This window comes from Cyprinodon tularosa, unplaced genomic scaffold, assembly GCF_016077235.1.
Source record: "Cyprinodon tularosa strain WSP-4 unplaced genomic scaffold, ASM1607723v1 ctg1112, whole genome shotgun sequence".
Lineage (NCBI taxonomy): Eukaryota > Metazoa > Chordata > Actinopteri > Cyprinodontiformes > Cyprinodontidae > Cyprinodon > Cyprinodon tularosa.
The window spans coordinates 12,319-24,778 of NW_024037908.1; the positions used below are offsets into that span (position 1 = coordinate 12,319).

Consider the following 12,460-nt stretch of genomic DNA (forward strand, 5'->3'; position numbering starts at 1 on the left):
ACGACTTAAAAATTAAAGCTAAGTTTTATAAAAATTCAAAGTTGTCAAAAGGCAGAAAAGTCTTCAACCAAAAATCTAAAAAACAGGCAGAAGTCGCGGTCTTCCAGGTCCAGAGTGTTTTATTGAAAAACACAGAGCATACACACTGAGGTGATCTCCGGAGAACAACTGATAATACACTGTAAAAAAAGTCAGTAAATTTATTGCTGACTACGACACATTCGCGGTCGCTTTTAGATACATTTTTAGCCAGAATGGAAATGGAAAAAACCGTGAGTGAAACGGTGACTGGGACTGACTAGTATATATTTGAGGGAAAGTTAACATCTGCTCAAGAGCCCCCTGGTGGTTGAAGAAAAATCCACAAACCAGAAAATACAATATATGAAAAAAATACACTGAATGCTCTCTGGTATGAGGAGGCTGGCCGGATCCAGCATTGCCAGACCAAATGACACAGGCTGTAGTTTGGGGACCCCTTGTCTAGAGAGTTTTTCATTTTGTTATTGTGATAAATAGCAGGGTTTACAGTAAATGGAGACTGTTATTTGTCATGTAAACAAATAATTATCTAGTTTGCATTGCTGCTTGATCCTTCAGCATCAGCAGCAAGATTCTTTTAACTCTGTTCCTGTAGTGGTGTCCTGAACTCAACACAGTAAAGTCACTGTGCTAACTAAGGTTGCTAACTAGGGTGCTGAGAGCCCAGTAGGCCTGGTCCTTGTCAAGATGCTGCTACTGTCTTTGAAATCAAATTTCTGCTATTTTTGCACGTTCAGGAGGAGAAGGGCAACACATCACAGGTGAGTCCCTTTCACGGTTTTAACTGAAGTTAGCTAACTTTAACCAACTGACAAAGAAATGTGTAGTTTCTGAGCCATGCTGTTTATGTATATGCACTGCAGCTATATATTTTTACTATACGGAACATTTAATCTTCACAGATGCAACACTTCCATTAATGTTTCTGTAGGAACGGCTGCATAGATTATATTTCTGGTCTACTTTAGACTACATGTGCTTAAAGTTATTGTTAATGGCAGAAGCAACTTTTTCCAAGTTTGGTTCAATAATTAATTTGAATTACTTTGAGTGTGAAATGTTCATGCATGCAAGTTAAATCTCTGAAGAACATGTTAGCTTTTGTTTCAATACTTTGGTAATACTTAGAAGTATAAAGCTTGGCATCAGAGATATTATTTAATATTTTCCTTTGACGTCTTGACTCTCACCCCCAAAATACTTGCACTAAAGTCACTGGGTCCATGACAGTTGAAGGATTTTAAAATAAGAGAATTTAAATATTAATATTTTACAGCTTTTCTCAGTTTGGGTGCATCTCTCAGAACAGAATTGAAATTCCTAAAACTACCTATTCAATCTTCAAATTACTGTGTCACTTCTGCACATCAAAAAATTATTTTTGCAAGTTTTGCTTTTGTACATCATGTAGCTGGTTATGTACACTTCTATGCTTTTATAATTGTAATTTGCTTTTATCGTCTTGATCAAAATATGTTAACCCTCCTGTTGTCCTCGGGTCAAAATGACCCGCCACTGTGTTAACCCCCCCCCCCCCCCCCCCCCCCCCCAAAATCCCCTAAATGTAATTTTTTTAACTTGAGATTTTAAGACTTTTCCTAGATTGGCCCAGACAATAGAAAAAGTTCAGTGTTGCTTTTAGTCTCATTTCCATGTAAGCTGTACAAAAAAAGGTACAAAGATGGTCTTCAGGTCAAAATGACCCGTGAGGCAAATGGAGTTGAAATCAAGGTCACAGAGTTATTTACAAACCATAAAATGTTACAAAGTTTTAGTTGTGTCTCAGATCAATCAGTAGCAGAAGTAAGCAGAGAGTGGAAGGCCAATTTTCCGAGCCACAATGCCACTCAAACTCTTTCACACCTACTCAAGACTGATGCGATTTGATGACCGTGAATCAAGACCAGCAAGATGTATGACAGACAAACTTGCAGCCATAAGAGAGGTATGGGACAAGTGGGTGGAGCGGTTACCCTACCTCTACAATCCAGAGCCTGATGTAACAGTGGATGAGCAACTGGTTCCATTTAGAGGTAATCTGTTTTCATATTTGTAATAAAAGTGATTTTCACTATTGATTTCTTTGACTGTTTTCTGTGACACTGATACTAATCACTGATGCTAATGTCTTTTGTCCAAAGGTTGTTGTCCTTTCCAGCAGTATATGCCCAGCAAGCCAGCAAAATATGGGATCAAGTCATGGGTGGCTTCCGAATCAAGCTATGCTTGGAAAATGCAAGTCTATACTGGGAAGTCAACCAGTGGATGCCCAGAGAAGAACCAGGGGTTGCGAGTTGTGCTTGATGTGACAGAGGGACTGAGGGGTCACAATGTGACATGTGACAATTTCTTCAACTCTTATGAACTCGGACAGCAGCTCCTGAAGAGGAAGATCACCATGGTTGGTACAGTTCGAAAGAACAAGCCTGAGCTCCCACCTGCACTGCTTGGGTCAAAGGAGAGAGAGGTCTTCTCCTCAAAGTTTGCCTTCACACCCACCACCACTCTAGTTTCCTACCTCCCAAAGAAAAACAAGAATGTAGTTCTTCTGAGCACACTGCACAAAGACGGCGACACTAGTGACCGTGAGGACAGGAAGCCAATCATTATCCTGGAATTCAACCGAAACAAAGGAGGTGTGGACAACCTAGATAAGGTGATTGGAGCATATAGCTGCAGAAGAATGACTGCCCGCTGGCCCCTGGTCATCTTCCACAACATCATTGATGTGTCCTCCTACGATTGCCTTTGTGATTTGGATAGAGATCAACCCAACCTGGATGTCTCATAAGCACAACAAGAGGAGGGTGTTCCTGGAGCAGCTAGGAAAGGCACTTGTAACTCCACTCATTGAAAGAAGGAAGCATGTCCCCCGCACAGAAGCCTCAGCAGCAGTTGTGAAAGCTATTCAGAGTGCAGCAGCTCCTGATCAACCTGAGGATCCATCTACCACAGCCACTTCCCCAGCTAAGCCAAGTAAGAGGAAGAGATGTCAGTTCTGCCCTCAGACTGTAAAACACATACTGTGTGCTGCAGGTGTAAGAAATATATCTGCAAAGACTGTGCACTTGCATACTGCCCTACATGTGCCAATTAGTTGAATGGGTTATGTTATTTTTCATATTTTTGTATTGTACATCCTCTTGTTCACTGGAGAAAAGTAAAAGAAAATTAGTCACTGTGATGAATAAAAATGCATTCGAAACTCATTTTGCACATTTTTTTTCTTAAGCTATAGAAATTCAAGTGGAGAGGGAAAACTCAAGTATTCACACATTTTGTGGTGAGTGACAATATACAAGGTAGAATTTAAAATTCAATTAAGCTGCTTATATTGGGGGTTTAGTGAAGACGGGTCATTTTGACCCGGAGGATAAAGGGTGTATACAGAAAATGAGGACAACAGGACAACAACGTGTCTGTGTTGAATTCTCAACTTCCAAAATAGCATCAGTTCATTGTGTAAGTCTTAACATGCATAAGTCTTAAAGTTGTCATAATGTGAATCATATATTAATTAATTTATATTCTATTATTTTCTAAATCTGTCCTGAATTGGTAAATTGCTCCCAAGTGAGTCCTGAGTTTCTCTAACAGGTCAGTGTATGAACCATTAGCTCAACCAACGATCAACCAGTTTTCTGAAACAGATTGGAGGTGCATCTTGTGAACCATCAGTTGGCAACATTATGCTCTATATAGTCAGAACACAACACAATGTTACATGTCTGAGAACTGATGAACAAGTATCTGGACAGAGTGAACAGCCAGAGAGAAGAAGAGGAGTGAGGCTGAGGAGGAAATAGTTGGGAGGAAAGCAGAAGAAGAGTCAGAAGAGGCTGAGGACATCTGCCAGTTTCCATCAGTCCAACATCAGGACATGGCTGAGACCCACAACATGACGCTGATGGAGGTCCTCCCACCCTACTGTTCATTCCTTAACCCCACTGAGGAAAAAAGATCCTCAGTGGAGTTAAGGAACAAAGTGACTATGGAAATTAAAATGTAATGTAATTTCTACAGCACTGTACAGTTTTCCTTGAGGAGATTGTCCTGTGGCTCCTTTTCTACTTTTTTTGTTCTCTGCATTTCTGTCTTTTTCTTTCTGAATCACCAAGGCATGGTCCATGAATAAATTATAGCAAAAGCGTAAATCAGTGTTTCTCAATCCTGGTCTTCAGCGTCACCCTGTCCTGCAGGCTTAGGTATTTCCCTTCTGCCACACACCTGAATTGTATCTCTGGATGATTAACAAGCTTCTGCAGTACTTGATTGTCATCCAATCATTTGAATCAGCTGTTCTGGAGTAGAGGCACATCTAAAACATGCAGAGCAGGGGGTGGTGAGGAGCAGGGTTGAGAAACACTGGCGTAAATGATCCTTTTGTAGTCTCTTCTCATGACTAATCAATTTGACTGTCTTATCTGTACATAGAGAGACTATAACTTATTATTTTGAGTCACTGATATGTTAACAGACAGAATTTTAAGAGCTGAACTAAGGATTTTGAAAGCAAACAAATGCTATTTTTCCTGTTTCTACAAATTGTTTTGAGAAATGCGCTTACTGTTTTGTAAATGCCAACAATGACTTGAGAAATGCACCAAAAGTGACTGAGAAAAACTAACCTATAGCATAAATTGTCTCAGCTGTATCAATTTGTTTGCCTGTATGAAAAGTGTTCACATTTACAGCTTTGTTTCTGCTAGCTTGCAGGAAATGTAACTTACATAAATGGTTGAAGACAACCTATTGGCCTTCATGAGACTCAGATAAATGGTGAGTATCTATTTCATAAATTGCCTAAAACAGTTATATTTGTTTTTATTTGTTTTTTGTTTGTGTATTTTGTCTGGTTGCAGACCAGAGGATCACACCTGTTGACAACAAACAAAGGTTTAACTACTGAATTTTCAGTCAGAAATGATCGCACCACCTGGTTGAAGTACCTGTGTCCATATGCAAGTCAACAAAGGTGAAACAAACATTTAAGCGAATAAGATGTTCATGTAGTGCATCTTTCTAACTTTTTCTTTTTGTTTTCCAGCAGAGAGGAAACACCCGATTGACAACATGCGAGTCTCAATTTCAACCTGTGACTGGGAAGACTACAACCATCCTGAGCAACGTCTGATCTCAGCGACTTGTGACTCTCAACCCAGAACAAGAATCCTTTTATCACCATTTTGTCTTCTACAATATGTTATCTCTTATGTGGACACATACTGTTTGTTTTGTTTCTGTTTTCCAGATCTCAGTAATACCGTGAGGAAACTGGACAGAAAATAGAATCAGTTCTTTTTTTAACTTGACTTTTTAAATAGAAATTGTTTCTTTAAGTGGATTACTCGTAATCTGTATTTTTGTTTAATTAGAAATTATTTTCTTTATAACTTTCTGTATAGAAATGCTTGACAAGTTACACTTCCTTGTGTGTTGTACTATAATTTGTATGGTAAAATTCTGGTAGGAACAGAGACCAGTAATTTACCATAAGTTTTTTTTGGGGGGGAGGGTTTACAATAAAATGTCAATATATCATCCAGTCTGGATGTGTTTTTCACTCATGGAGATATTATGCCTCAGTCAGCATGACCGTATTTACTACGGCAAAACCACATTTTATTTTTTTTTAAATATTTTAGGAAGTACGGTATTTTACCGTATTTTAAAAATACGGTAGAATCCTGCATTTACAAAATACGGTAATAAACTGGCAGCTGTGGTTGCCAGAATTTTACCGTATATTAAAAATACGGTAAAATCCTGCATTTAGCAAATACGGTAAAAAACTGGCAGCTGTGGTTGCCAGAATTTTACCGTATTTTAAAAATATGGTAAAATCCTGCATTTAGCAAATACGGTAAAAAACTGGCAGCTGTGGTTGCCAGAATTTTACCGTATTTTAAAAATACGGTAAAATTCTGCATTTAGCAAATACGGTAAAAAACTGGCAGCTGTGGTTGCCAGAATTTTACCGTATATTAAAAATACGGTAAAATCCTGCATTTAGCAAATACGGTAAAAAACTGGCAGCTGTGGTTGCCAGAATTTTACCGTATTTTAAAAATACGGTGAAACCCTGCATTTAGCAAATACGGTAAAAAACTGGCAGCTGTGGTTGCCAGAATTTTACCGTATATTAAAAATACGGTAAAATCCTGCATTTAGCAAATACGGTAAAAAACTGGCAGCTGTGGTTGCCAGAATTTTACCGTATTTTAGAAATACGGTAAAATCCTGCATTTAGCAAATACGGTAAAAAACTGGCAGCTGTGGTTGCCAGAATTTTACCGTATTTTAGAAATACGGTAAAAAACTGGCAGCTTTGGTTGCCAGAATTTTACCCTATTTTAGAAATACGGTAAAAAACTGGCAGTTTTGGTTGTGTAAAGGAAGAAAATATTCTAACATAGTTAACTTTGGAAAAAGGTTGGCTTTTCATTTTCTTCCCTTCCCCAGGTCCACTCGGCGAGCTGCGTGTGGTCACTATGAAAATCAGCAAGGCGTGTTGACATCACAGAATTACAGAGTTTAATCCAATATAAGACAATGCATACACTTAGAAATAAGACAATGCACAAACCTACACCAGAAACTGCAGAACAACAGAGACATACATTCCATTACCTGACATGAATGGAGAGAAGGAAATAAAGCAAAGACGTACAAGACATCTTTGGAGAGTTTGCAAGAGCAAAATCTGATCTGTAACTTCTATATAGAAAGCTTTATCCTCTTGTAACTAATCCATTCAAAAAGGGGCTGGCCCTCGGTCCTCCAACCAGACGGCATCTCTGACACTGCCTAGAGCTTCCCCAAATTTACTGCAAACATCTGGGGTCATTTGCTTCTTTGTTTTAACAAGAAAAGGCGGAAAGCTTGTCCTGTCATCTAGAACTCTCAGGGTCATAAAACACAAGATAAGCTCTCACAGACTCGGTGTGGAATGCGGGGGGCCTCACCATAAATTCTCAAGAACAAACTTAAATCTAGTAATCTGGTTCAAGGAAAGGTTATCTTCACAAACTTGTTCAAAATAAGAAATATGTTCACAAGGAGAGTATACAACATACCTTTTACACATGCCATAAGATTAACACTTAAAGACTAAAAATAATCATTTTTCTTTAACAGTTGCCAGAATTTTACCGTATAAAGACGGTAAACTTCTGGCAACTCAGCTGCCAGTTTTTTACCGTAAAATGAGGCCGTTTTTTTTACAGTGTACAACGAAACAGCTTCTCTTTTATACATTTCGGGCTGTTGGGGGCTCCTCCCCCAAGCTCCTCCTTTCTTTTCACTATTTTAGATACATTTTCTTCGGTTAAATCTAATTAATTTTATCCTACCGGAGGAAAGTCCTTTTCAAAACATATTTTTTTTATATATTTAATCAAAAAAAACTTTATTACAGGTCATGATTATATTTCTTATAAGTCATAATAACATATGTTGCCATTAAATCAAAAACACATCATATTCCAGTCATTATTATTTCAGAGCAAAGTTTTCATTCAGTGATTCATGATTATAGAAACTTCTGATTAACTTGGTTGGCATAATCTTGTTACTTAAACCTCCTGTGTCTCTATTCTTCCAAGCATATGTCTCATGCATAGGCCTTATTTGGGCTCGGCTGTCTGTTTGCTGGACATCTGTGCTCCCTTAACTTAGCCTCAGTGCAGAAGCCACTTTTAGCACAACGTGCTAGACTCACTGTCTTGGTTTGATCTAAAGTTGCACTTAAAGCACCTAGAGCAGCATCTTGCTCTGATCTAAAGTTGCACTTCGAGCAGCATGCCAGACCCTCTGTCTCTTTTCTACTACATACCAAACTTTTTTAGACCTTTAAAGCAAGACTTTATTTAATGTGAAAGACATGTATATATTTTAATCATTGGTGCACATTAATTCCCTACAATTCCATGACTACCTGAGGTACAATCGCGGATAGAGGAGTGCTTATGATCTTATTTTTAATAAGATCAATCTTATTTATAAAGAATCCCATAAAATCATTGCTGCTAAGAGCAGGTGGAATGGACGGTTCAACAGAGCTATGGCTCTGGGTGAGTTTGGCAACTGTATTAAAAAGAAATCTAGGATTATTCTTATTCTCCTCTATTAATGAGGAGAAGTATGCTGCTATTGCTTTACAAAGGGTCCTCTTATACAGCAGTAAACCATTTTTCCAGACTTGGAAGGACTCCCGCAGGCCTGTGGAGCGATATCTTCTCTCCAGTTTCCTAGCATTTTGCTTCAAAGTACCCAGCTCTTCATTAAACCAAGGAGCAAGCTTTCTATTTTTAATGGTTTTCATTTTCAAAGGAGCTGCGTTGTCTAAGGCAGTACGCAGAGAACTAGCAACCCCATCAACAAAATCATCAACCTGTGAAGGGGAATAAGCTATGCTTTTGCACTCTGCAGCACTGCTCAGCGACACAGAGGAGAGAGAAAGTGAAGCAGATTCTTAAAAATTTATAACTGCACTATCTGATAAAGATCTACTAAATTTGAACCTTCTTTTGGGGGATGAGAACTCTGGTAAAGTAATCCTGAAGGTTATTAGAAAGTGGTCAGAGAGGACAGGGTTGTGAGGAAATACTGTTATTTCTTCACATTCTATGCCGTATGTCAGCACAAGATCCAAAGTATGAAGATGAGAATGTGTGGGACTATTCACATTTTGAACAAAGCCAATAGTGGCTAAGATAACATTAAAGGCTGCTCTTAAACTATCGCCTTCAATGTCAGCATGGATGTTAAAATCTCCCACTATGATGACCCTGTCAGTATTTAATACCAAATCAGAAAGGAACTCTGAAAACTCATCTAAAAATTCAGACTAAGGACCTGGTGGATGATACAAAGTTACAAAAAGAAGAGGTTTTCTTGCCTTGAAATTTGGATCAGGGTAATTAAGGGTTAAATGTTCAAAAGAGTTGTAGGTATTAACTGTTTTGGGAGTAATCAGTAAGTCAGACTGGAAGATTGTTGCTACTCCTCCTCCTCGCCCAGAACTTCTGGGTATGTGAAAATTTAAATAGCTTGAAGGAGTTGCCTCATTTATGCTCACATAATCCTCTTGCTGCAGCCAGGTTTCTGTAAGGCAAAACAAGTCAATGTGATTATCACAAATCAAGTCATTAACTAGCAGACTTTTAGAGGAAAGCGATCTTATGTTAAACAGACCGCATTTAATTGTTTTAACTTTTTCCCCAATTGAAGTTATTTTGATTTTAATTAGATTATCATGATTTACTCCTTTGGGAATCTTTGCTAATTTATTAGATTTTGGTTGTGGGCAAGACACTGTCTGGATGGAGTAAAGAGTGGGTAACAGTAGAGAAGCTGCAGAGATGTGTGTTAAACTACAACTCTGCTTCCTGGTCTGCACCCTGGACTGAAGTAGCATTACATCAAATGGCAAAGTGTAAATCTCCAGTCCTAGACGGGTCAACTATGAAACAAGGTTTGATAACTCTGATCCTCAAAGGCAACAAATACCCTTTATTACTAGACAACTGGAGACCCATCACTTTTTTATGTACAGATTGTTATGGTTCCAGATTAAAGGGGTTGTTCTTTGTTCTTTTTCAGTGCCTCTGTGCATCCACCAGATGGTGCCATTGTTCCTCTGTTGGCCTGGAGAGCCTCTTCCTGCTCTCAACTACTCACACCTGCAGCTCGTTGGTCATTACAGTCTGAGGAGTGTAAGAGCGGCAGACTGTCACCATCTCCTCGCCAGAGTGTTTGCCAGTATTGGGTACTCTAGCCCCTCTGAGTTTGCTGAGTCTAACTTTGAGCTCCTTTTCTGAGACCTCTAGTCCTAATCTTGTTTCTTTGTGAATCTCCGGAAGGGTTTTTACAGATCCACTGGATAAGCCTGGTCCTTCAAGCCTTGGAAGGGACCCTCTCGTCCCTCTGAGAAAAGGAAACAAATTCACCTTATCAGAACGCCGTCCACATGAGGAAAACTGGTGACAGTCTGCTCCGCTGCTCCTCAGGGCCACCGCAGTCTGCTTGTCTAACCTCCAGCAAAGTAATCTCCATATTGGTGCTAAGCTCCACAAACAGGAACTCCCCAAGCTCCAATAGTGAGTCCTGGTAAAGCTTTCATTCTGACGTCGGCCAGTTTTCCAACCGAACTTGAACTCACCACTTTGATCTCTTCCGATCGCTGGAACCTCCCCAAGCTGGAAAACAGTTTTCAGTGTCTTTGTAACTGTTTTTACTGATAAACTGTTAAACCTTTATCTATCTCTGTGAGTGCTTCTGCATGTGGACCAAACACATTAGACCCATCATGACACAGATTACAAAATTTTAGCTCTATTTTATGCCAGTCGCTTAAATAGTGGATTAGGATTGATTATTAATGAATGCCAGTCAGTTTATTTAAAGGGAAGAAATATCCATCATCATTCTAGACAGATTTTTTATATGATTGATTATTGTTATTTATTGATCCGGACAGTTTTATTTTATTCCTGGATTTCTTTAAGGCCTTTGACTCAACATTGCTTTATAATTAAAACCTTAAAAGATTTTGGCTTTGGGGAAAAATTTTGTAATATAATTAAATTATTCTACAGTGATTAAAGTAGTTCAGTTTCCTTGGGAATGAGTATGACACCAAGTTTTTTCTATGTCAAGAGAAATATGCCAGAGCTGCCCAATTTCACCTAAATCATTTATACTAACAACTCAATGCTTACATTACTAATCATGAAAAATTCAAATTTACATGGTATTAACATTTTTGATAGGGAATTCAAAATAAGTCAATTTGCTGATGACACAACAATTTTTCAAAGTGATAAAACAATGGTAGAAATTGCGCTTAAATCTATTTTAAAGTTTTCCAGAGCGTCTGGACTGTCTGTCAATATTGAAAAATGTAAACTTCTCCATTCCAGCTCTGACTCGTCTGTTGCCTCTATTACAGTTAAGTCCAAAGTTAAATATCTGGGAATATTGATTTCAAAAAACGTTATTAGAAGAGAGGGAGAAAATGTTGGTAGTTGTTTGATTGGCATGAAGAGATCCTTAAGTCATTGGTTAACTAGAGACCTGACCATTTTTGGACGAACTCTTTCGTCCACTGCTGAAGAGTTTCTAAATTAATTCATCTATGCCATTCTGCTTTTATTTCTGACAAAAATATCAGGAAAGCTAATTCAATAATCTTTCAATTTATCTGGAGGAATAGAACTCACCATCTACATCGATCACATCTTGTTAAAGATTAGGATAAGGGTGGTAGTAGAGCCTTAGATTTTGAGACTCTGATTGGTTTAGGATAAATTGTCTAAAGATCTTTTTGTCTCATTCCAATTCAATCTGGTTTCATATCCCTAAATCTATATTTAAGACACTTGGTGGCTTGGATTTCTTGCTTAAATGTGCTTTTGAATTAAGCAAGATTAACATTTCACTGTCTAATTTTCATAAATACGTTTTAAAATTTTGGAAGATGATATTTACTCATAATTTCAAACCTTATGGATCTGTAGTGTGGAATAACAGAGCAATATTGATAAATAGAAAATCTATTTTTAAAACTGAATTGTATGAAAGAGGTATTTTATTTAAAACTTTAATGGACAGTCACGGTGTTTTCCTAAATCATAGAGAGTTTACTAATACATTTAATCTATGCTGTACTTGTAATGAATACCTAAAAGTATGCAAAGCTATTCCTGAAGTCTGATAATCTCATTCAACACACCTTAAAATATTCAAATGTTTCTCCATCTTTACCCAAATTGAAAATTGGAGAATATTTTGTGACTGATCAAAAATGTAATAATGCTTTACTTGTGACTCCCTTTAAATCTAAATTATTACTAACCCTATTTAAAAAAATAAATAAATAAATCTAAATTATTCAATGATTACTATTTTTTTTACAACTAATTTGCTTATTTGAGAAGGCATTCTCTAAGTTTGTTAAATGGCCGGTTTCACCAAAGGTTAAAGAGACTCAATATTTACACAGCGGCAGAAGTTTTGTAGAAAAGATTTAAATGTGATTTAACATGCTGTGCCTTTTGTGAATTTCTGGATGAATCCCTTAATCATCTTTTTTTTTTCCTGTCCCTTTTCTCTTAAACTATGGAGAGACATCAAAAATTGGTTGTCCCTTAAAAGTGAGGACATCCAAGAAATAACAATCAAACGGGTGTTGTATTATGTTGATGACCTTGATGGTAAAATTTCAGATATGGTTAAGATTGTTTTTTTGCTTGTCAAATATCATAAACATTGCTGTAAATGAAGAGGTTCTACTCCTTGTTTTGAATTTATTTTCTTAATTAATTTAAATCGTATTACACTTCATTGCCAAAAACTGCCAGTATTTTTACTTTTCTTTTGTTTTAAATCGTGCCTTGCTTTTAGCCCCATATTTCTG

The 12,460-nt window shown here is 37.6% G+C and overlaps 1 protein-coding gene across 8 annotated transcripts; it reads left to right on the forward strand.

Annotated features, from left to right (window-relative positions):
• The first annotated feature begins 407 nt into the window (after nucleotides 1-407).
• On the forward strand, nucleotides 408-5,843 carry LOC119792195 (piggyBac transposable element-derived protein 3-like). Of its 8 annotated transcripts, none has more exons than XR_005281952.1 (5): nucleotides 1,581-2,075; nucleotides 2,184-3,018; nucleotides 3,275-3,325; nucleotides 4,905-5,017; nucleotides 5,090-5,842. XR_005281952.1 is itself a non-coding variant. In XM_038298727.1 (2 exons), exons 1-2 carry the CDS (start codon nucleotides 1,883-1,885, stop codon nucleotides 2,831-2,833), a joined length of 843 nt encoding a protein of 280 aa, XP_038154655.1. In that variant the 5' UTR covers nucleotides 1,581-1,882; the 3' UTR covers nucleotides 2,834-3,251. The 8 variants fall into 8 exon arrangements, 1 of the variants encoding a protein (XP_038154655.1); XR_005281956.1 differs by having other exon boundaries at nucleotides 5,093-5,842; XR_005281957.1 differs by lacking the exon at nucleotides 1,581-2,075 and adding an exon at nucleotides 4,752-4,821 and having other exon boundaries at nucleotides 2,774-3,018; nucleotides 5,090-5,843.
• Nucleotides 5,844-12,460: the final 6,617 nt, after the last annotated feature.

Coding starts and splice junctions, on each gene's coding strand:
- LOC119792195 (XM_038298727.1), top strand. CDS start 1,883: ATGCCACTCAAACTCTTTCACACCTACTCAAGACTGATGCGATTTGAT. Junction 2,076..2,183: donor GCAACTGGTTCCATTTAGAG/GTAATCTGTTTT, acceptor TTTTGTCCAAAG/GTTGTTGTCCTTTCCAGCAG.